Here is a 25,410-nt window from a genome sequence, read left to right on the forward strand (position 1 = left end):
TCCAGCTCTCTCTTGAAAGCATCCAACGAACTGGCCTCCACTGCCTTCTGAGGCAGAGAATTCCACACCTTCACCACTCTCTGATTGAAAAAGTTCTTCCTCATCTCCGTTCTAAATGGCCTACCCCTTATTCTTAAACTGTGGCCCCTTGTTCTGGACTACCCCAACATTGGGAACATGTTTCCTGCCTCTAATGTGTCCAATCCCCTAATTATCTTATATGTTTCAATAAGATCCCCCCTCATCCTAAATTCCAGTGTATACAAGCCTAATTGCTCCAGCCTTTCAACATACGACAGTCCCGCCGTTCCGGGAATTAACCTAGTGAACCTACGCTGCACGCCCTCCATAGCACAATACCTCATCTCACCCCATCAACAATCTAATCGTTACTCTCTCATTCATCAATCATCTCCCCTTAAATGTGTCAGTGATATCATCTTCACCGATCTATGTGACAAAAATAATCCTACTTTCCTATCGCCCTTTGGATCAGTCAAGGTTTTGTTTCTTCTTGTTGCTTACTAGATTTATTCAGACCTATCTTCTTTTTTTTATTGGGTTTAAATTTCAGTCTGTATGTCTTTTCTAGGACCAACTTGGCCAGTCACTTTTTAATTTTCTTTCAGTTTAGGTTAGAGACACAGCGTGGAAACAGGCCCTCTGGCCCACCGAGTCCGTGCCGACCGACAATCACCCCATACACTAGTCCTATCCCACATACACACGGAAGGCAATTTACAGAAGCCAATTTAATTTGGAGATACAGTGTCTCTTCTTTCCACTGAATCCGTGCCGACCAGCGATCACCCCGTAAACTAGAAGGGTCTCAACCCGAAATGCCACCCATTCCTTCTCTCCTGAGATGCTGCCTGACCTGCTGAGTTACTCCAGCATTTTGTGAAATAAATACCTTCGATTTGTACCAGCATCTGCAGTTATTTTCTTACACCCCATACCCTAACTAGTTCTATCCTACGCATTAGGGACATTGTATCCTACATACAGAAGGCGATTAACCTACAAACCTGCACGTCTTTGGAATGTGGGAGAAAACCGCAGCACCCGGAGAAAACCCACGCAGTCACAGGGAGAAGGTACAAACTCCGTACAGACAGCACCTGTGGTCAGGATTGAACCCGGGTCTATGGTTCTGTAAGGCAGCAACTCTACCGCTGCGCCACCGTGCCGGCCCCCACAAATTTTAAATTCTATAAAATGTCCACTCTCATTTTTGTCCTTTCAAATAAATACGCCTCACTTTGTTTGGTCTTTGTTCATTGTTAGACTTGCAATCTTCATTTTGCCCAACTTGCCCATGCCGACCAACGTGCCCCATCTACACTAGTCCCACATACCTGCATTTGGCCTGTATCCCTCTAAACCTATCCTATCTATGCACCTGTCCATATCTATTTTTATGTCCATTCGCAAACTTGGAAGCAGACTGTGCTTTGTGTTTAGGGAGGAGGTACAGGAACAAGCATTGCACCTCCTGCTGTTTCAGGAGAAGGTGCCAGCGGTCGCGAGACCTAAACAATCCTTCTAGCGGGGCAAGGATTCACATGCGGCATGATGGCCCAGTGGCTACTGCCTCACAGCGCCAGAGACGTGGGTTCGATCCTGACTATGGGTGCTGTCTGCACGGAGTTTGTACGTTCTCCTCATGACCTGCGTGGGTTTTCTCCGAGATCTTCGGTTTCCTCCCACACTCCAAAGATGTACAGGTTTGTAGGTTAACTGGCTTGGTATAATTGTAAATTGTCCCTAGTGTGTGTAGGGTAGTGTTAGTTTGCAGGGATCGCTGGTCAGTGCGGACCAGGTGGGCCGAAGGGTTTGTTTCGGCACTGTATCTCTAAACTAAACTAAACTGAAGAAGGGTCTCGACCCGAAACGTCACCCATTCCTTCACTCTAGAGATGCTGCCTGTCCCGCTGAGTTACTCCAGCTTATTGTGTCTATCTAAACTAAACATGCACCTGTTCCAACCTTGTCTACTGCATTCAGTGCTCCTGATGTGGCCTGCTCTACATTGGTGAGACCAAGCGCAGACCAACTATGCTTCACCCACGTTTAGTAGAGGCCAAGTAGAGGCATTGACGCTCGGTTTAGTGCTGATGGTCAGGGTTGAACTTTAAGGCAAACCTTTCTCAGCTCCACAACATTAGTATTTTGGGCAGACCATAACGAATTAATTATGCATAGCTCTCAATATCTTACTTCTCCTCGACGTACAATCTTTCTTGTAAAAGCATGAATAACGAATAACAATTTAATTACATTCCCATCATAAATGCACAGTAGGCAAATGAGTCAGAGGACATTTAATTACTGAATATAAGATAAGTGGGATGCTTATTGGCCGTAGATACATTATTTATCACGAGCTTTTGTTCTCCATCTTTAAAACATTTCCGAGCTTCAATGTGACCTGTTCTAAAGCCGTTGCAATGTATACTTTGCTACTGTCACTAACAGTTCAAAAAGGATTCCTAAAGGAACATTGTTGAGACATTCAATTGAACAATGCTTATAGCCTTGGCATTTATACTTGCTCCCTCAGGAGCAGCCAGTGTGCATTTCATGTGGCACACAGACTGACATAAACCTATTTCCCCCTGCAAAATGAACCCATTAATACCAAACTAGTAATTAAAAGCCTCACTTGGAAATGTCAGGTTCCTCTGGTGCAGTCCGTTGAAACAATTTTTCGCAAGATCCCGGCCAAGGTGGCTGACAGATAAATGACTGGAGAAGCACGGGCCCAAATTCCCTCTTGGTCTCGAAGTAGACAGTGTAATATTGTGTGGAAATGTCATTCAATGTCACTCGGTTTAATCTTTAAGGATAGGAAGAGCTACAGTGACCAGTGATTCTCAATGCCATCAGAAACACACCATCAATCATCTTTAACGCTGCACATGGAGGAGGTAGCTTTCCGATAAATGCCCAGACCTGATGATTCAGCTCCACATCGATCAGTTATTATAGCATTAGCTTTTCTGACCATCTGAAACAATAACCCAGAGAATAATAGGCTTCCATCACTCAACTCAAAGCATTGAGCTTAGAGTCTCAGGGAGATGCGGCCTTGATAGAGACCCTTCAGCCCATCCAGTCTGGGCCGACCATTGTCCGCTCGTTTATCTCAATCAATAGTCAATAGTCGTTTATTTGTTACATACACATAAATGTGTAGTAAAATGAAACATTACCCGCAGTTGAACAATAAGACCAATAAGATTAATCAATAAAAATGCAATAACACATACAATCACAACTAACACCAAACAAAAAGAAACATCCATCACAGTGAGTCTCCTCCAGTCCCTCCTCACTGTGATGGAAGGCCAGAATGTATTTTTCTCTTCCCTGCCGTCTTGTCCCGCGGTCAGGCTGTTGGAGTTGCCACGTCGGGGCGGTCGGGGCTCCCGATATTGAAGCCCCCGCTGGGCGGTGAAAAAAAATCCCGCGGCCTATTTCAGGCCGCGCCGGACGGTGAAAGGTCCGCGGCGGGCCGACCCAAGCCCCGCGATTCGGGGCGGGCGGACACGTTGCCTCTGCCGCTGCCGGAGCTCCCGATGTCGGCCCCCATCCAGGGGCCTGTGGGCTTCCGACGTCCACGCGGCCCGCGCCGGAGCCTCCGGAGACGAGTCGCAGCCGCTCCCGTAGCATCCGCAGGCAGCCAGCGCCGCAGGTGGTGAGTCCGGACCGCGGGCTCTGCGAACCAGAGACCCAGGTGGTCCCAGGTGCATGGCCGGTGGTAGGTGGAGCCTGCCGGTCCCAGGTGCATGGCCGGTGGTAGGTGGAGCCCGCCGGTCCCAGGTGCATGGCCGGTGGTAGGTGGAGCCCGCCGGTCCCAGGTGCATGGCCGGTGGTAGGTGGAGCCCGCCGGTCCCAGGTGCATGGCCGGTGGTAGGTGGAGCCCGCCGGTCCCAGGTGCATGGCCGGTGGTAGGTGGAGCCCGCCGGTCCCAGGTGCATGGCCGGTGGTAGGCCGCAACGGGAACGGAGACACGGCACAGAACAAAGGTCGCGTCTCCGTTCTGGAGAGAGAATGTTACAGTTACAGTTACCTCCCCTCCCCCCCAAAACATAACATACAACACTACATCATATTAACACTACAATTGAGACAAAAACAACAAAAAACACAAAAGACAGACGGACTGCAGGCAAGCCTACATTAGCTTGCTGGGGGACTTTGCCTCTTGATCCATTTAACTGCACCTGGACTGTAATCATTAACCAGATTGCATCATCATGCTCAAGGTAGATTCAAAGTGCTGGAGTAATTCAGCGGGACATGCAGCATCTCTGGAGAGAAGGAACGGGTGACGTTTCGGGTCGAGACCCTTCTTCAGACTGGGAAGAAGGGTCTCGACTCGAAACGTCACCCATTCCTTCTCTCCAGAGATGCTGCCTGTCCCGCTGCGTTACTCCAGCATTTTGTGTCTATCATCGGTTAAACCAGCATCTAGAGTTCCTTCCTACACATGCATCATCATTCTCATTGTAAGCTTCATAGCATGCACGTCCTTCTTGTCTAGGTGTTCCAAGAATGAGTGCGGGGCCAGGGAGATGGCATCAGTCGTGGACCTGTTGGGGCAGAGGGGGACTACAGTGGATCAAGGTTGCTTGGTAGGCTAGATTCAATGTGTTCCACAACCACCATGTGTAACCATAAACTCAATTCAACTAAACTAAACTATTAATTATTGAGGAAAGGAGTTATTATAGTTATTGTTATTTAGTGATTTTAATTCAGGATCATTATTTAGTGTTTCGCCAAGTGTGAAGGAGACCACTTTGTTGCCAGATTTCTGCCAATGTTGTCTAATGTCCATATCTGGAGTGAGCTTCTGGAGGAAGCTACAGAAGCATAAACAATTAAAACCTTTCAGACATTTGGACAGATATATGCATAGGAAGTGTTTAGCAGGCTATGGGATGGCTGCAGGCGAATGGGACTAGAGTCCAGTACACTGACATGGGCAAGATGGGCTGAAGGGCCTGTTTCCATGCTGTAGAACCCAATGTCTCTGTTACTGGTCTTCATGAGCTGAAACAAGCCAACTGCACAGGTTAATTGTCCAATAATCCTATCACTGTGGTCAGCATCGAACTTCTAGTTGGATGATTCCAATGGTCATTATCCATAACTGCAAATGTGTTTGTGAAATGACCCAAAATCTGCATTTGAGAACATAGAGCATAGAACAGTATGGAAGACAGACACGGAAAGCTGGAGCAACTCGGCGGGTCAGTCGCATGTGTGGACAAAAGGAATAGGTGACGTTTCGGGTCGAGACCCTTCTTCAGACTGAGAGTCAGGGGAAAGGGGAACGAGAGGTATAGACGGTACTTCGGAGAAATGAATGGAAGATATGCAAAAAGCACCAAAACTCATCATGGAAATGCGGGACACACAATAGGCCATTCCTCCCTGCACATGGAACAGTATGGAACAGGAACTGGCCCTTCGGCCCGCATTATCTGTGCCGAACATCATGCCAAGACCAATTCTTATCTGCCTGCACATAATCCATATCCCTCCATTCCGTGCATATCCATGTGCCGATCCAAAAGTCTCTTAAATGCCGCTATTGAATTGCAAACAAAGTTAGCAGATCTTTGTGTATTTACTTACAGCAACAGCGGTTATTGTATTTAGAGGCACTCTTATCTCTGGGGATGGGACTGCATTTATAAATCAACATCCTGACACTGTTGCACTGAGAATTAGAATCACGCAGTCCCGATCTATATCATCTAAATGATTAAACAGTGGTAAAAATTGTTCACTGATTACTGGGCCAACAAAAGAGAAAAATAAAATACATATAAAATCCAGAATGGAGAATACTGTGACTGCTCCCCTTTCACCAAAACAGATATTCCTCAGGACATTCCCAGATAGAGTGGATGTGGAGAGAATGTTTCCAGAAATAGGAGAGTCTAGGACCAGAGGGCACGGCCTCAGAATAAAAGGACGAATATTTTGAATAGAGACGAGGAGGAATTTCTTCAGCTAGAAGGTGGTGAATCTGTGGAATTCATTGCCACAGATGGCTGTGGAGACCAAGTCATTTGGGTATTTTTAAAGGAGAGAAATATGGTTTCTTGATTAGTAAGGGGATCAAAGTTTATGGGGAGAAGGCAGGAGAATGGGGTTGACAGGAAAAAGTAGATCAGCCATGATCGAATGGGAGAGTCAACTCAATGGGCTAAATGGCCTAATTCTGCTCCTAGGTCTAATGGTCCTATGGAAAGTAAGAGGATGGAGATTAAAATCTGGAACACTGTATATTCTTCTTGATGACTGATAATCAAAATGGAGGAAATTGGGAAGGTACATTATAACTTCAAACTCATGAACACCAATGACAATGATCATAGGTGTTGCACTGTCCAGCACAAATTGGTTCCATCACAGAGAAAGGGTGTCGAGATCCTCTTCCCTTCCGACACACACATGCAATAGATAATACCCTGGCCAGCACATTGGGTGTAGTAGGCGACTCAAACCATCATAACAGCACCACAGGGGCGGCACGGTGGCGCAGCGATAAGGTTGCTGCCTTACGGTGCCAGACAGGCGGGTTCAATCCTGACTACGGGTGCTGTCTGTACGGAGTTTGTATGTTCTCCCCGTGACCAGCGTGGGTTTTCTCCGGGTGCTCTGGTTTCCTCCCACATTCCAAAGATGTGCAGGTTTGCAGGTTAATTGGTTTCTGTAAATTGCACCTCGTGTGCAGGTTCAAACGAGTGAGCAGGAGATGGCTGGTTGTCGCGGGCTCAGTGCGCCTGAGGGCCTGTTTCCACGCAGTATCTCCAAATTAAACTAAACAGCACAACACTCCCAATATGACAGGGAGCAAGCGGTGTCCACGGCGACGCTGGAGGCCTTCCGTGAGCGCTGGTCGCCGCGGGAGGTCGAATGTATTATTGACAAAGTTGGCGGAATTTTAATTTGATAATTGTTTTGTTTGTAAACTGCCGATACAGGCTGCTTTTGATTTGATCACGTTACTACTTTGTACGTTTGGTTTTGTTTTGGAATAAAGTATTTGTTAAAAAAAAAAAAACTCTGCGTAAGAAGCTATTTATATTTGTCTACTCGTCCACTAGACATTGATGACAGTGGTATTATGACACGTTCTCTATCTGAACATTGAGACAGGTTTTCAAATATTCCTTCTTAATTTAGATAAAAACATGCATAAAAACACAGTCAAAAGAGTTCAACGTGAACGAAAAAACAGTAAAACTAGCGTTTTCTTATTTACAAACTCCATCAGATGGCTTATTTGTCAATGTGAACAACAGTGATTACACCACCAGTAGATGGTGATATCTCATCTCCACAAGATGAAGCATAAAACCGAAGTGGATGGAAATCTAAGCTAGAAATAAAACTGAAATGCTCTAAGTATCGAACAGTTCAGGCAGCATCTGTTGAGAGTAAACCAGATTTGTTCTTTCAGTGTTGACCTGAACAGAGAACGTAGAACAGTACAGCACCGGAACTGGCCCTATGGCTCATAATGTCCGTGCCGGACATAATGCTAAGATAAATCGACTTCATCTGCCTATCCATATGCTGAATAGAAGCCTCTTGAACGCCACTAACATGTCATATCTCCTTCCACTACCATCCCTGGCACCGTGTTCCAGGCACCCATTGGCCTCTGTGTAAAAATGAGCCTATCTAAAAGCCTCTTAAACACTACTATTGTATCAATGTTTCAATGCTGTATCTCTAAACACTAAAATAAAACTAAACAGTACTAAGCTTGGTTTTTATCAAACATAAGTGTGTTCTGACATGCCTGTCCAACTGCTGATGCCACCTTGATGGTTATTTGTGATGCCTTTTGACTTTATTTCACCTGTTGTCATCTTTGTCCCATCTTTTACGGTCCGTATTGACATTCCTGCCAAGTGGTGAGGAGCCTGGCTCACAGATGTTTGAATTTATTCGTTTTGAGAAGTACATCAAATTCAGTCCGAATGAACTTCTTTCCAAAGCACATCACAAATAACTCTGGAAGACTATTTGGAGTGAAACTCACACTCAATTCTGAAACTGCTGCATCAGACATAGAATTCTAATTTGGAAGTAAAGGACTGCAGATAGACACGGAAAGCTGGAGTAACTCGGTGGGGTCAGACAGCATCTCTGGAGAAAAGGAACAGGTGACCTTTCGGGTCGAGACCCTTATTCAGTCTTGACCCGAAACGTCACCTATTCCTTTTCTCCGGAGATGCTGTCTGACCCCGCTGAGTTACTCCAGCTTTTTGTGTCTCTCTTCGGTTTAAACCAGCATCTACAGTTCCTTCCTACACGTAAATAACTGCAGGTGTTGGTTCATACATAAAAAGGCACAAAGTGCTGGAGTAACTCAGCAAGTCAGGCAGCATCCCTGGAGAACATGGATAGTTGACATTTTGGGTCGAAACCTTTCTTCAGGCTTGCCAGGTTTTGTCTCGTCCCCACCTCTCTTTTCCAGCTTTCTCTTTCCTATTCCAGTCCCACCAAGTTATAGAAACATAGAACATAGAAAATAGGTGCAGGAGTAGGCCATTCGGCCCTTCGAACCTGCACCGCCATTCAATATGATCATGGCTGATCATCCAACTCAGTAACCTGTACCTGCCTTCTCTCCATACCCCCTGATCCCTTTAGGCACAAGGGCCACATCTAACTCCCTCTTAAATATAGCCAATGAACTGGCCTCAACTACCTTCTGTGGCACCAATCGAGTCTGAAGAAGGGTCCTGACCCAAAACATCACCTATCCATGTTCTCCAGAGATGCTGCCTTATCTGCTGAGTTACTCCAGCACTTTGTGTTCTTTTAGAATTATAATTATAATGTTTATTGTAAAATTACATACAATTACATTTAGACAAGTACATGGATAGGAAAGGTTTCGAGGGATATGGGCCAATTGCAGGTAAATGGGACTAATCCAGGTAGGCACTATGCCAGCATTGATGATTTGGGCTTTAGACTTTAGAGATACAGTGTGGAAACAGGCCCTTCGGCCCACCGAATCCGCACTCACCAGCGATATCCCCGTACACTAGCACTATCCTACACACACTAGGGACAATTTACAATGAACAGAAGACAATTAACCTACAAAGCTGTAAGACTTTGGAGTGTGGGAAGAAATTCCACACGCCGCATGCAGAGAAAACCCACACTACTGCTGTGCCACTGTTTCCGTGGCCTGTTTCTGTGCTTTATAACTCTAGCACTCTATGACTCTAATTTTTCACAGGACCTTGTGCTATCCACTCAGAATAATAGTTGCAGGTAATGGGTTTAACACTGGATTCATGGCATCAGCCAGTGAAGTTCTGGAGAGTTAATAAGATGGGGCCTAGTTCTATGACGCCTTCAGGAGGAGCGAACAACTGCAAGAGTTGCTGTGGTCATTGTGATAAGATGTGACGTTTCAGGTCGAGACCTTCCTTCATACTGAACGTCGGTCTGAAGAAGGGTCTCGACCCGAAACCTGACCTATTCCTTTTCTCCAGAGATGCTGTCGGATTTAGATTTTAGATTATATATTTTTTTGATTTTAGAGATACAGCGCGGAAACAGGCCCTTCGGCCCACCGAGTCCGTGCCGCCCAGCGATCCCCGCACATTAACGTTATCCTACACACACTAGGGACAATTTGTCCAGCCAATTAACCTACATACCTGTACGTCTTTGGAGTGTGGGAGGAAACCGAAGATCTCGGAGAAAACCCACGCAGGTCACGGGGAGAACGTACAAACTCCGTACAGACGGCGCCCGTAGTCAGGATCGAACCTGAGTCTCCGGCGCTGCATTCGCTGTAAGGCAGCAACTCTACCGCTGCGCCACCGTGCCGATCTGCATCCTTTCTACGTATTCAATCCAAAACTCAACTGAAAGAATCTGAAGTACCAGCAGTGAACAATGCCAGCAGAGAGGCGGAGGTGTCATGGGGTGAACGGAGAGACCTTTCATCTGCAGGCCCATTTTGACTGTCACAAGCCTAATGACCATTTCAAGATAGCGAAAGGCGAAGGGGAAAGTCGGCAGCTGTGACCGGTCTTCAAATCCACCTCCCATGCACTCAGAAAGTGTCCAATAGACAATAGACAATAGGTGCATGAGGAGGCCATTCGGCCCTTCGAGCCAGCACCGCCATTCAATGTGATCATGGCTGATCATTCTCAATCAGTACCCCGTTCCTGCCTTCTCCCCATACCCCCTGACTCCGCTATCCTTAAGAGCTCTATCTAGCTCGCTCTTGAATGCATTCAGAGAATTGGCCTCCACTGCCTTCTGAGGCAGAGAATTCCACAGATTCACAACTCTCTGACTGAAAAAGTTTTTCCTCATCTCAGTTCTAAATGGCCTACCCCTTATTCTTAAACTGTGGCCCCTTGTTCTGGACTCCCCCAACATTGGGAACACGTTTCCTGCCTCTAACGTGTCCAACCCCTTAATAATCTTATACTTTTCGATAAGATCCCCTCTCATCCTTCTACATTCCAGTGTATACAAGCCTAGTCGCTCCAGTCTTTCAACATATCTCAGGTCCAAAAAGGTCCACGATTGACTTGGGAAGTAGGACGTGTTGACATTAATGCAAGGAACCAGAGGGGCAGCTGCTGAAGGCATGTTTGTGATGGCCTCACATTGGGAACTGGAGGAGACAACTGCGGGAGGCCCTACAGCACCCGGGTGAGTGAGTGGATCGAGCGCAGCCTGTGGCCGCTGTGGAGAGCAACGGAGGATGGGACTAATGGCATCACACTGCATGCCAATGGCATGGCATCGAACCAAGGGCACGGCAGTAGAGTTGCTGCCTTACAACGCCAGACAACTGCGTTCAATCCCGACTTCAGGTGCTGTCTGTACGGAGTTTGTACGTTCTCTCTGTGGCTGTGTGGGTTTCCTCCAGGTGCTCCAGTTTCGTCCCACACACCAAAGACGTGCAAGTTTGTCGGTTAATTGGCTTCTGTAAATTGTCCCTAGTGTGTAGGATAGCGCTAGTGTGCGGGGCGATCGCTGGTCGGTGTGGACTCAATGTGTCAAAGGGCCTACTTCCACGCTGTATCTCAAAAGTCTAAAGTCACTAAGTGACCCCTACTTCATTGATCTACTGCCGCTGGGACACCAAGCCTTATCTGAGAGAAATAAAAATTGCATATCTCCTGAGGCCTTGCTTGGACATTTTAGAGACGTGCAGGTTAGCTCCAGAACCTGGTGATACTCTGCGTGCTGTTCCAGAAGAAGATCTAATGTACGACTGTATGGTGTGATTTGATGCATAGCATTCAGAACAAGCATTTCTCTGTGTCCCTGTACATGTGACAGTAAAGCAATCATTGGATCCAATGGCATTCTTGAATTGACTATGCTACACTGAACAGTTCAATAAAGTTTTAGTTTTAGAGATACAGTGTGGAAACCTAGTCCAAGCTGACCAGCGTCCACCCGTAAACTAGTTCTACGCTGCGCACCAAGGAAAATTTACAGAAGTCAATTAACCTGCAAACCTGCACGCCTTTGGAATGTGGGAGGAAAGTGTAGCAACCGGAGAAATCCCACGCGGTCACAGGGAGAACGTCCAAACTCCGTACAGACAGCACCCGCAGTCAGGATTGAACCTGGGTCTCTGGCGCTATAAGGCAGCAACTCTACCACTGCACCACCGTGCCACCCCTTGATCATTGATAATAATAGGATTACACCAAAAAAATGTCCACATGGACCTCAAGAAGCCCTCTGGATCAATTTATCAAACGGAATTATGTAGCGGGAAACATGGAATCAAACCGAGATAATATTAATTTGGCTGCTAATTTCCTAGGTGTATTAGTTTGAAGATTATACAATCTTTTGGCATTCAAGATGATAGTTAATTTATTAATTGAAAAATGCAACATGGAAATAGGCCCTTCGAAACAGGTCCACACCGACCACCGATCATACTAGTTCTATGTTATCCCACTTTCCCATCCATTCCCTGCACACGAGGAGCAATTTACGGAGGCCAATTGGCCTACCAACCTGCATATCTTTGGGATGTGGGAGGAAACCGGAGGACATAGAAACATAGAAAGTAGGTGCAAGAGTAGGCCATTCAAGCCAGCATGGATGATCATCCAGAACCAATATCCAGTTCCTGTTTTTTCCCCATATCCCTTGATTCCGTTAGCCCTAAGAACTATATCTAACTCTTTCTTGAATACATCCAGTGAATTGGCCTCCACTGCCTTCTGTGGCAGAGAATTCCACAGATTCACAACTCTCTGGGTGAAAAGTTTTTCCTCATCTCAGTCCGAAAAAAGTTTTTCCTTATTTCAGTCCTAAAAAAGTTTTTCCTCATCTCAGTCCTAAAAATGTTTTTCCTCATCTCTGTCCTAAAAAAGTTTTTCCTCATCTCAGTCCTAAAAGATTTTCCTTATTTCAGTCCTAAAGTTTTTCCTCATCTCAGTCCTAAAAAGGTTTTTCCTCATCTCAGTCCTAAAAAAGTTTTTCCTCATCTCAGTCCTAAAGAAGTCTTTCTTCATCTCAGTCCTTGGCAGCACTGAGGTCAGGAACGAACCGGGGTCTCTGGTGCTGTTTTTAGCTGGAATTTAGAAGGATGAGAGGAGATCTTATCGAAACGTATAAGATTATTAAGGGGTTGGACACATTAGAGGCAGGAAACATGTTCCCAATGTTGGGGGAGTCCAGAACAAGGGGCCACAGTTTAAGAATAAGGGGTAAGCCATGTAGAACTGAGATGAGGAAAAACTTTTTCGGTCAGAGAGTTGTGAATCTGTGGAATTCTCTGCCTCAGAAGGCAGTGGAGGCCAATTCACTGAATGCATTCAAGAGAGAGCTAGATAGAGCTCTTAAGGATAGCGGAGGCAGGGGGTATGGGGAGAAGGCAGGAACGGGGTACTGATTGAGAATGATCAGCCATGATCACATTGAATGGCGGTGCTGGCTCGAAGAGCCGAATGGCCTCCTCCTGCACCTATTGTCTATTGTCTATTGTCTAAAACCCATGCAGTCACAGGGAGAAGGTACAAATTCCATAATGCTGGCACCCGGAGAAAGTCAGTGGAGGATTGAACGTGAGTTTCAGGCGCGTTGAGGCAGTGGCTTTACCAGCTGTGCAGATGAGCTGCCAAATGAAATTCAATTGAAAAAGAAATTGCATTTCAACATAAAACATTTACCCAGTTACTGTAATGGAACTGACTGGTTGGCGGTCGCTGTATCAATCAGCAATTATCTTATTATTATTCTCTAGTTGTCGTCCCTTTCTAAAAGAACGAAACCTCTCTGGAGCCAGTCAATCATGCAGGAACATAAAGCAGAATGTTTTGAATGCAGCGCAGCAGTGTTCAATGACAGGCTGAATTCTCTGAGGGAGCTTTCCCTGGAACATGTTAACAGTACGTTCGCAGTTCTGAATGGCAGGGAGAAACCAGTATCAATGCCAGTCTCAGCCAGGGGCCAGGGTTAATGCATCCGCAAGGGCGGCACAGTGGCGCAGTGGCAGAGTTGCCGCCTTACAGCGCTAGAGACCCGGGTTCCATCCTGACTATGCGTCCTGTATGTATGCAGTTTGTACGTTCTCCCTGTGACTGCATGGGTTTCCTATGGGTGGTTTCCTCCCGCACTCCAAACATGTGCGGATTTGTAGCTTAATTGGCTTCTGTAAATTGTAAATCGTCCCTGGCGTGTAGGATAGTGTTAGTGTACGGGATGATAGAAATCAGAGATAGATAGGTTCTTGATTAGCATGGGTGTCGGGGGTTATGGGGAGAAGGCAGGAGAATGGGGTTAGGAGGGAGAGATAGATCAGCCATGATTGAATGGTGGAGTAGAGTTGATGGGCCTAATTCTGCTCCTATTACTGATGACCTTACGATCGCTGGTCGGCACGGACTCGGTGGGCCAAAGGGCCTGTTTCCGTGCTGTGTCTCTAAAGTCTAAAGGATGGGTCAGACCATACCTGAATGGTGGCCATCCCGAGCTCCTGTCCGCTCAGGATCCTCCCGCCCTCCAGCTTTGCGATCCGCGGGTTGTCCATCTTCAGGAAGTCGGTGACCAGGTCGGTGATGTCGGCCTGCCAGTCGTTGCCCAGCATGTAGACCAGCTGCCCGCCCGGGTCCAAGGTTTCTGCCACAAACTGTGTGAGCACCCTCACCATGGCACGCTGATACTGAAGGGTGCACCCTTTCCCTTTCTTCTCGTCATCATCCTCATCTTCGCTATCCCGGGTCGGCCTAAAAGAAGACATCAAAGCTTATTTTTTTTAGGGACAAGGAACCGCAGATGCTCGTTTACCAAGGAAAGACACAAAGTGCTGGAGTAACTCAGCAGGTCAGATGACGTGTGCAGGAAGGAACTGCAGATGCTGGTTTACACGAAAGACTGACACAAAAAGCTGGAGTAATTCAGCGGGTCAGGCAGCATCTCTGGAGAAAAGGAATAGGTGACGTTTCAGGTCGAGACTCTTCTTCAGACTGGAGTCTTCAGACTGGAGTCCCTGAAGAGGGGGCTCGACCTGAAACGTCACACATTCCTTTCCTCCAGAGATGCTGCCTGACCCGCTGAGTTACTCCAGCATTTCGTGTCTAGGTCAGATAACACCTCTGGAGAACATGGACAGGTGATGTTTCGAATCGGGACTTACAGTATCTTTAGTCTGAAGAAGGGTCCTGACCCAAAACATCACCTATTCATTTTCTCCAAGGATGCTGCCAGACCAACTAAGTCACTCCAGCACCTATTTATGACTTGAAGTAGGATGCACAGGTACAGCCTTGTAAGATGCAACAGAAATAATACTGCTCATGTGGTAGAAAAATTGCATCCATTGCACCAATTTGGCTGCTAATTTCCCGAGTGTATTGGATGGAAGATCATACAACCTTGAATGAGTCATTCAACGTGATATTTAATTGATTGTATGAAAGATACAGCATGGAAACAAGGCCTTTGGCCCACCAAGTTAACGCCAACCATTGATCACCCGTTCACACCAGCTCTATGTTATCCCACTTTCTCATCCGCTCCCTACACACCGGGGGCAATTTTACAGAGACCAATTAACCTACAAACGCGCGCATCTTCGGGATGCGGGGGGAAACCGGGGCACCCGGAGGTAGCGGTGAACGTGCAAACTCCACAAGGACAGCAGCCGATGTCAGGATCGAACCCGGGATCTGGCGCTGTGAGGCAACGGCTCTACCAGCTGCGCCACCGTGCCACCCACAAATCAGAGTGTATTTCAACAGTATTTACAAAGCTGGCCGTTAATAAACACCTGTGAAACTCTCGCATTGACAGAGAGGGAGTTTGTGTTTGCTCTAAGGAGTGCTTTTACTGGAAGTTGAGAAATGTTTCCAAGCCTCGCAGTTAGAGTGCACCAGGACTACCAGAAAGCCACAGGTCCATTACACTTGCATACCTGAGCATTAATTTACAGAGCATTTCAAAGCAGTGGGTGACTCTCTCCAGAAATCAAGTTCTACCTTAATGCAAGACAATGCTAAGACAACCCATTACGTTCAGTCCGATTACATTTCCTTTCCCTATGTCTTTCCCTTGCACACAGTTTTGTTTTCTGTCCATTCAAGCCATGGCTTGAGAAAATAATTTCTACATTGCTTGTTCTGAATACTACTGTACAAATTAATATGTTACTGGGAAAGCTGTCAGGACTTTTCTGAGATGTGTCCGTAGAAGATGGCATTGCTCTGTTGGGGGACTTTGTGGAATATATTTTTGGCAACTGAACCATTCACTGCCCTGCGCTGCCAACTGTGCCTGATGTCTAGTACCCAGTGTTGCTGCCAGTTCCCCAGCTCTTGGCATTTGCAACACTCTGGAGTAATAAACCTATTCTTAAGTTTATTCTTCATTGGCGGCACGGTAGAGTTGCTGCCCTACAGCGCTTACAGTGCCAGAGACCTGAGTTGGAACTTGGCTATGGGTGCTTGTCTGTACGGAGTTTGTACGTTCTCCCCGTGATCTGCGTGGGTTTTCTCTGAGATCCTAGGTTTCCTCCCACACTCCAAGGATGTACAAGTTTGTGGGTTAATTGGCTTGGCATAAATAAAAATTGTCCCTAGTATAGGATAGTGTTAATGTGCAGGGATCGCTGGTCGGTGCGGACTAGGTGGGCCGAAGGGCCTGTTTCCGAGCTGTATCTCTAAACTAAACTAAACTAAACTAAACTAAATTATCCCGTTGTGGAATTTGAGAAGCTGGAAGTCTATCTAAAATGTTGGCCTTAATTTGCTTTGGTGTACAACTCAAAGACGAAGGACTCCAGCCTTTATGCACCTCCATGCCCTATCAGGAAGGTCTTATAGACTTCCACTTCTTTCTTGAACAGAGACCCACCCAGACCCGCAACTAACATTTGTGTCCATTTGACAAAACGTGTCTTTAACTTCAATAACTTCTCCTTCAGTTCCTTTCACTTTCTGCAGATAGTTATACAGCACGGAAATAGGCCCCTCAGACCAACCACCATTGCCAACTGGGATGTCCCATCTACACTAGTCCCATCTGTCCACGTTATGCCTTATCTCTCTAAACCTTTCCTACTCATGTACCTGTCCAAATGGGACTATTTACAGATGCCGACTAACCTACAAACCTGTATGTCTTTAGAGTGTGGGAGGAGCACCCACGCAGAGAAAACCCACGCAGTCACATGGAGAATGTGCAAGCTCTGTACAGATAGTACCCGTAGTCAAGATCTAACCCGGGTGTCTGGCAGAGTAAGGCAGCAACTCTACTGCTGCGCCACTGTGCTGCACTTCTTACTAATCGTTAATTTGCTTTAGTAACTATTCTGGAATCTCAGTCAGGTGAATCCTGTGCCTTAAATGAATGTTGAAAATTGATGGTAATATTTCCAAGTGGTTCAATGATATAGCACGTAACAATTTTGTGCCGGTAATTATTTGAGAACATATCTTGGATCCATATTCTTCCATTCCCTGCATCTCCAGGTGCCTATCCAAAAGCCATTATCTTAAATGCCATTATCGCTTCTCTTTCACCAGCACCCTGACCAGCACATTCCAGGCACCCATCACCTTCCGTGTAAAAAAACTTGACAAGCACATCTCCTTTAAACTTTGACCCTCTCACCATAACGTACGGCCCTCTACTCCTCCGCCTTCCACAAACCCATGAACCTCGATCACCAGGTCAACATGGGCAGTAGATGTTCAGTCCTGTCATCATTCACAAACTTTGCTCTAAAGTTAGACACAAAGTGCTGGAGTAACTCAATAGGTCAGGCAGCATCTCTGGAGAAAAAGAATGGGTGACGTTTCCAGTTGGGACCCTAAACGTCGCCCATCCGTTTTCCCAGAGATGCTGCCGGACCCGTTGAGTTACTCCAGCACTTTGCGCCTATCTTAGGTATAAACCAGCGTCTGCAGTTTCTTGTTTCTAAACTTTGCTCCAAATTGCTCGCCATCCCACCTGTATCGTCAATCAAGGGATCAGAATCCTTGAACAGCTTGCCAAAGTGCTCTTAGTAAATACCATCACCACATAATTTGTTGCAGCTCAAGAAGATGGCTCACCATTGCCTTGTAAAAGGCAATGAGGGATGATTATAGATGGATGTTAAGCGCTGGGTTTCTAACATCACCCACATCCCACGTGTGAATAAAAGAGAAGGATCTTCCACTGTTTATGTAGAAATGATGTTCAGCACATTTGCCAAACTGAAAAAGTGTCTCTCCCATCTGGAATACTGCTTAATGGTACTTCAGAGTGTCATGCAGCATAATGCGACTGGCACTGGGAATTAAATGTTATAATTAAGGTTGTGCTGACACTTGCAAACTTTCACACTGTAACACATAGAATTACAGCAGCCCCAAATCTCTGAGCTGAATCAGTTTTTCAACTGCTTTCTTAACTAAATGAAAGTTTTGATGCTAAATTTCAATGCTACGCGGTGGTAGAGTTGCTGCCTTATAGCGCCAGAGGTCCAGGTTCGATCCTGACTGTGGGTGCTGTCTGTATAGACTTTGTACGTTTAGATTTAGAGATACAGCGCGGAAACAGGCCCTTCGGCCCACCAAGTCCGCGCCGCCCAGCGATCCCTGCACATTAACACTATCCTACACACACTAGGAACAATTTTTACATTTACCCAGTCAATTAACCTACATACCTGTACGTCTTTGGAGTGTGGGAGGAAACCGAAGATCTCGGAGAAAACCCACGCAGGTCTGTGTGTTATGATACAATTGGACTCGAGCCAATTAAAAGACTTGGTTAGCCTCAGATCCAAATCAATTCATTCCTAAAGCTGAAGGAAAAAAACTGCAGATGCTGATTGAAGGTAGACACAAAATGCTGGAGTAACTCAGCAGGTCAGGCAGCATCTTGGGAGAGAAGGAATGGGTAACGTTTCGGGTCGAGACCCTTCTTCAGACTGATGTCAGGGGAGGGGGCGGGACCAAGATTGAATGTAGTCAGAGACAGAAAGACTAGTGGGAGAACTGGGAAGGGGGAGGGGATAGAAACTTCTACATGAAAGGACAACAGATGCTTTTTAGTATCTTTTTGACAAAGGATTAGTAAAATCTAACTTTCTAATTGACTGGCACGCAATTTATAGTCCTTGGTTCAGACATTTGATTCAAATTCCAGTTCCCAGGAAAGCACAAGTGAAGATGCCAAATGACTTTTGTAGAATTATTGATTTCCAATTACCAAACATAAGTTATGAAACTCAAGCGTCCACCAAGCTTTTGAGAAGAACGTGATTTGAAGCAGAGACACAAAAGACTGCAGATGCTGGAGTCCTGAGCTTAAAACAAACTACTGGAGGAACTCAGTGGTCAGACAGCATCTGTGCAAGGAAATGGATAGGGTGTGATCGGGATCCTTCTTCAAGACTGGAGTAAAGGGTTAGCAACTGGCAGATGCCTGGTCACCGCCTCCTCAGATGCTGCCTGACCCGCTGAGTTACTCCAGCACTTTGTATCTCCCTCAAGATTCCAACATCTGCAGTTCCTTGGGCATACCTTTGAATATTGTTGGTCCCAAGGTGAAAAGTTGTAATGGGAGGTGAGAATCAATTCAAGGCATTGCCCCAATAGCCTGAAACTTTGCGTTGTGGGCAAATTACTAAGTCATGAGGATCCACAGTCATCTCAAGACAATTTTGCAATCCATGAACTCAAACATTAGTTTACTCCATTCTGGACCAACAAGAAGAGTGAATCAATATTGTGTTAGTAAGAGCATGCAGTGTTTGCTTGTTATATATCAGCGGTATTTTTTATAAGCATGGGCCAATTTTCCCTTACCTATTTTTATAATAACTAAAGTAATCCGTGGCCATCAGGAAAGGGGCCATGGTCTGAGGTTCAGGGGAGTGGAAATGCTATCAATGTTGTTTTGTCAGTGGATAGACACAAAATGCTGGACAACTCAGTGGGACAAGCAGCATCTCTGGAGAGAAGGAATGGGCAACACTTTGGGTTGAATCTAAAGAAGGATCTCAACCCGAAAAGTCACCCACACGTTCTCTCCGGAGATGTCTATCTTCGGTGTAAACCAGCATCGGCAGTTCCTTCCTACTTGTTTTGCCAATAGCTTGATTTGGAAACCGAAGCAGGGTATTAATTACAGTACATCCATCGCACATGTTGCTGACAAAATATACACTCTCCCACTACAGGAAGATGTGGACGCTTTCCAGAGGGTGCAGAAAAGGTTGACCAGAAGGTTGCTGGGAATAGAGGGCATTAGGTATAAGGAGAGGTTGGACAAACCTGGATTATTTTCTCTGGAAGGAAGCTGAGGCTGATAGAAATATGTGACTTCATGAGATATGTATACAGGACAGGCAGTCACAACCTTTTCCCTAGGGTGGAAACGTCAAAGACTTTAGACTTTGGAAATACAGTGCGGAACAGGCCCTTCAGCCCACCAAGTCCACGCTGACCAGCGATCACACTGTACACTAGCACTATCCTGCACGCTACGGATAATTTACAATTTACGGAAGCCAATTAAGCTACTAACCTGCACGTCGATGGAATGTGAGAGGAAACTGGCACACCCGGAGAAAACCGGAGAAAAGGGAGGATGTACAAACTCCGTACAGACAGCTCCCGTTGTCAGGGTCGAACTCAGGCCTGTGGCGCTGTGAGGCAGCAACTCTACCGCTGTGCCACTGTGCTGCCTCTATCAGAAGTCATTTGCAGCTCACTATTATGTGACACTTGCTTATCTAAGCGCAGGGAAATAGTGGGGGATATAAAGACACAATGTGCTGGAGTAACTCGGCAGGTTCCTGTGCTGAACTGTTTTGTGTTCTACATTACAGGTGGAAACAGGCCCTTCAGCCCAACTTGCCCACACTGACCAACATGTCCCATCTACACTTGTCCCACCTGCCTGTGTTTGGCCCATATCCCTCTAAATCTGTCCTACCCATGTACCTAATTGTTTCTTAAACTTTGCGATAGTAACTGACTTAATTACCTCCTCCGGCAGATTGTTCCATACGCCCACCATCCTTTGTGTAAAAAAATTACCTCTCAGATTTCTATTAAATCCTTTCCCCTTCACCTTCAACCTATGTCCTCTGGTTCTCGGTTCCCCTACTCTGAGCAAGATACTCTGTGCGTCTACCTGATTTATTCCTCTCATGACTTTATACACCTGTCTACGAAATAGTGGAGGTGATGGCCACTGTCACTTGTGGCTGTGAGCTACCAAGTGGTTAAAGCATTATTATTCATTTGCTCTGCAATCTTACTGAAAACTTTGCCTGCAGAACTTAATTAGCGGGTAATAAAAGTATTATTATAATGCATTTCACTGATTCACTTTGTAGCCTGTGGCCCTTGGGCCTAATAAAGCATTGGGTGATTAACTAAACGGAGCTGAAACACTTCATAACTCTTTGGATCCTCAATTTTATTAAGAAGTATTGGTCTGTTTCTTAACTGCAGTCATAGAGTGATACAGTGTGGAAACAGGCCCTTCGGCCCACCTTGCCCACGCCCACCAACATGCCCCATCTACACTAGTCCCACCTGCCTGAATTTGGTCCACATCCCTCCAAAGCTGTCCTATCCATGTACCTGTCTAATTGTTTCTTAAACGTTACAATAGTCTCTTCCTCAAATACATCCTCTGGCAACTCATTCCATAACCCACCACCCTTTGTGTGAAAAACATCCACCACCCTTTGTGTGAGCTTTCGTGAGCTATGAGCTTTTTACCATAAGTAAACCTATTTTACATTTCGCTTTTGACCATAAGTAAACCTATTTTAGTTTAGTTTAGTTTAGCTCAGGGATACAGCATGGAAACAGGCTTTTCAGCCCGCTGAGTCCGCGCCGACCAGCGATCCCTGCACACTAACGCTATCCTATACACACTTGGGGGTACTTTCAATTATACCAAGCCAATTAACCTACTGTATGTCTCTGGAGTAACACCAACCTAAGTGAAACATCTGATTGAGAAGATTGTAAAGACTGACGTTGCCAACTTGAGTTGCTCGTTGGAGCTTGACTGTAGCCCATCACCAACAGCAGAAATGGTCATTCTCCACTCGGTCCGTTATCAACCACAGACTCTACCCCTCCCCTCAGGGTCCCACCTGCCCATCCCACCTCCCATATTTGGTCCAATGCTCATTCCCCTTCCTTGTGGATGATCGGACTCCATCATCCGCAAGCCCTGTTTGCCTGCATCAATCACATCCCACTCTTGTTCTCTCCGTCCCCCTCTCCCTCTCCTCATTCCATCCACCAACCCACCCCTCCTCACCTGGTTCCACCTACTGTGTCAGTGAAGGAGAGGAAGTTCTTGTCTCTTCTCCCTCACCTCTTTATACTGGTCCCTAAGTTCATAAGTTCATCAGTTCTCGGAGCAGAATTAGAATTCGGCCCATCGAGTCTACTCCGCCATTCAATCATGGCTGATCTATCTTTCTCTCTCAAACCCATTCTTCTGCCTCCCCCCCGTAACCCCTGACACGCTTACTAATCAAGAATCTGCCAATCTCCGCCTTAAAAATATTCATTAATTTGGCTTCCACAGCCGTCTGTGGCAGTGAATTCATCAAATTCACTACCCTCTGACTAAAATAACTCCTCCTCCTTTCTAAAGGTACATGCTTTTACTCTGAGGCTATGGCCTCTGGTCCTAAACTATAGACAATAGACAATAGACAATAGGTGCAGGAGTAGGCCATTCAGCTCTTCGAGCCAGCACCGCCATTCAATGCGATCATGGCTGATCACTCTCAATCAGTACCCCGTTCCTGCCTTCTCCCCATACCCCCTCACTCCGCTATCCTTAAGAGCTCTATCCAGCTCTCTCTTGAAAGCATCCACCGAACTGGCCTCCACTGCCTTCTGAGGCAGAGAATTCCACACCTTCACCACTCTCTGACTGAAAAAGTTCTTCCTCATCTCCGTTCTAAATGGCCTACCCCTTATTCTTAAACTGTGGCCCCTTGTTCTGGACTCCCCCAACATTGGGAACATGTTTCCTGCCTCTAATGTGTCCAATCCCCTAATTATCTTATATGTTTCAATAAGATCCCCCCTCATCCTTCTAAATTCCAGTGTATACAAGCCTAATTGCTCCAGCCTTTCAACATACGACAGTCCCGCCATTCCGGGAATCAACCTAGTGAACTTACGCTGCACGCCCTCAATAGCAAGAATATCCTTCCTCAAATTTGGAGACCAAAACTGCACACAGTACTCCAGGTGCGGTCTCACCAGGGCCCGGTACAACTGTAGAAGGACCTCTTTGCTCCTATACTCAACTCCTCTTGTTACGAAGGCCAACATTCCATTGGCTTTCTTCACTGCCTGCTGTACCTGCATGCTTCCTTTCAGTGACTGATGCACTAGGACACCCAGATCTCGTTGAACATCCCCTCTTCCTAACTTGACACCATTCAGATAATAATCTGCCTTTCTATTCTTACTTCCAAAGTGAATAACCTCACACTTATCTACATTAAACTGCATCTGCCATGTATGCGCCCACTCACACAACCTGTCCAAGTCACCCTGCAGCCTTATTGCATCTTCCTCACAATTCACACTACCCCCCAGCTTAGTATCATCTGCAAATTTGCTAATGGTACTTTTAATCCCTTCATCTAAGTCATTAATGTATATCGTAAATAGCTGGGGTCCCAGCACCGAACCTTGCGGTACCCCACTGGTCACTGCCTGCCATTCCGAAAGGGACCCATTTATCCCCACTCTTTGCTTTCTGTCTGTCAACCAATTTTCTATCCATGTCAGTACCCTACCCCCAATACCATGTGCTCTAATTTTGCCCACTAATCTCCTATGTGGGACCTTGTCGAAGGCTTTCTGAAAGTCGAGGTACACCACATCCACTGACTCTCCCCTGTCAATTTTCCTAGTTACATCCTCAAAAAATTCCAGTAGATTTGTCAAGCATGATTTCCCCTTCGTAAATCCATGCTGACTCGGAATGATCCTGTTACCGCTATCCAAATGCTCAGCAATTTCGTCTTTTATAATTGACTCCAGCATCTTCCCCACCACTGATGTCAGACTAACTGGTCTATAATTACCCGTTTTCTCTCTCCCTCCTTTCTTAAAAAGTGGGATAACATTTGCTATCCTCCAATCCACAGGAACTGATCCTGAATCTATGGAACATTGAAAAATGATCTCCAATGCTTCCACTATTTCTAGAGCCACCTCCTTAAGTACCCTGGGATGCAGACCATCAGGCCCTGGGGATTTATCAGCCTTCAGTCCCATCAGTCTACCCAAAACCATTTCCTGCCTAATGTGGATTTCCTTCAGTTCTTCCATCACCCTAGGTTCTCCGGCCCCTAGAACATTTGGGAGATTGTGTGTATCCTCCTCAGTAAACACAGATCCAAAGTAACGGTTTAACTCGTCTGCCATTTCTTTGTTCCCCATAATAAATTCCCCTGCTTCTGTCTTCAAGGGACCCACATTTGCCTTGACTATTTTTTTCCTCTTCACATACCTAAAAAAACTTTTGCTATCCTCCTTTATATTATTGGCTAGTTTACCCTCGTACCTCATCTTTTCTCCCCGTATTGCCTTTTTAGTTAACTTTTGTTGCTCTTTAAAAGAGTCCCAATCCTCTGTCTTCCCATTCTTCTTTGCTATGTTATACTTCCTCTCCTTAATTTTTATGCTGTCCCTGACTTCCCTCGTCAGCCACAGGTGTCTCTTACTCCCCTAGTGGAAAAATCCTCTCCACATCTACTCTATCCAGGCCTTTCACTATTCGGTAAGTTTCAATGAGGTCCCCCCCTCTCTCTCCTCCAATCTTACAGTCCAGAGGATGGGTTTCAACGGGCCGCCCATTTCCCTCCACAGATGCTGCCTGACCCCCTGAGTTTCTCCAGCAGACTGTTTTTGCTCCAGATACCAGCATCTGCGTCCTTTTGTGGCTCCAGCAATTTTAAGATATCCTGGGTACTTTAGCACCGAGCCCCTTGAGAACGTGCTGGCATCTTGCATCTTCTGGAGGAGCAAGGTTCTGGATTTCAGCAACACATAGATTTCAGATTGAACTGCGCAATAACACAGGGAGTTGACTTACACTTCAATCCATTTGATTTACGTCCCATTTGCCTCTTTATTATTGCTGCTGCTAAATCTGGTCCAAAACGAGCCCACTTTCACGTCTCCTCCAGAGCCTATCTTACTTCTGTCAGTAAATAAGCTGCTGTCACTCAGCAGAGAATCACAGTGTTTGACGAAGTTATCAGGCAACTTCTCAGCCAAATTATTAAGTGATTCATGAGCACGTACACTGTTTGGAACTGAAACGTCAGAGGTTGAAGGGAGACCCGACAGAAGTCTCCCCTCCATCTTGTGCGGCACGGTGGCGCAGCGGTAGAGTTGCTGCCTTACAGCGCCAGAGACCCGGGTTCGGTCCTGACAACGGGTGCTGTCTGCATGGAGTTTGTATGTTCTCCCCGTGACCTGCGTGGGGTTTTCCCCGGGTTTCCTCCCACACTCCAAAGACGTACAGGTTTGTAGGTTGATCGGCCTCGTGTAAATTGCCCCTTGTGCCTAGCCAGCGTTTGGGAGAGTGGGATAACATAGAACTAGTGTGAACGGGTGATCGATGGGCGGTGTGAACTCAGTGGGCCGAAGGGCCTGTTTCCTTGCTGTATCTCTAGTCTGAACATACTCGTCTTTTGCGGCTCCAGTAATTATTCCATATACGATGTGAGTAGTGTAGGAAAATAACTGCAGATGCTGGTTCAAATTGAAGGTAGACACAAAAATGCTGGAATAACTCAGCGGGTCAGGCAGCGTCTCAGGAGAGAAGGAATGGGTGACATTTCGGGTGGATACCCAA

The 25,410-nt window shown here is 46.2% G+C and overlaps 1 protein-coding gene across 1 annotated transcript in view; it reads right to left on the reverse strand.

The window, feature by feature from the left end:
* LOC144605978 (transmembrane protein 132C-like) overlaps positions 1-25,410 on the reverse strand; it is an 807,862-nt gene that overhangs the window by 20,736 nt on the left and 761,716 nt on the right. Inside the window, exon 7 of the mRNA XM_078421707.1 lies at positions 14,006-14,279. Within this exon, the coding sequence (XP_078277833.1) occupies positions 14,006-14,279 (274 nt within the window). The remainder of the gene's footprint in view (positions 1-14,005; positions 14,280-25,410) is intronic.

This window comes from Rhinoraja longicauda, chromosome 25 (assembly GCF_053455715.1).
Source record: "Rhinoraja longicauda isolate Sanriku21f chromosome 25, sRhiLon1.1, whole genome shotgun sequence".
Lineage (NCBI taxonomy): Eukaryota > Metazoa > Chordata > Chondrichthyes > Rajiformes > Arhynchobatidae > Rhinoraja > Rhinoraja longicauda.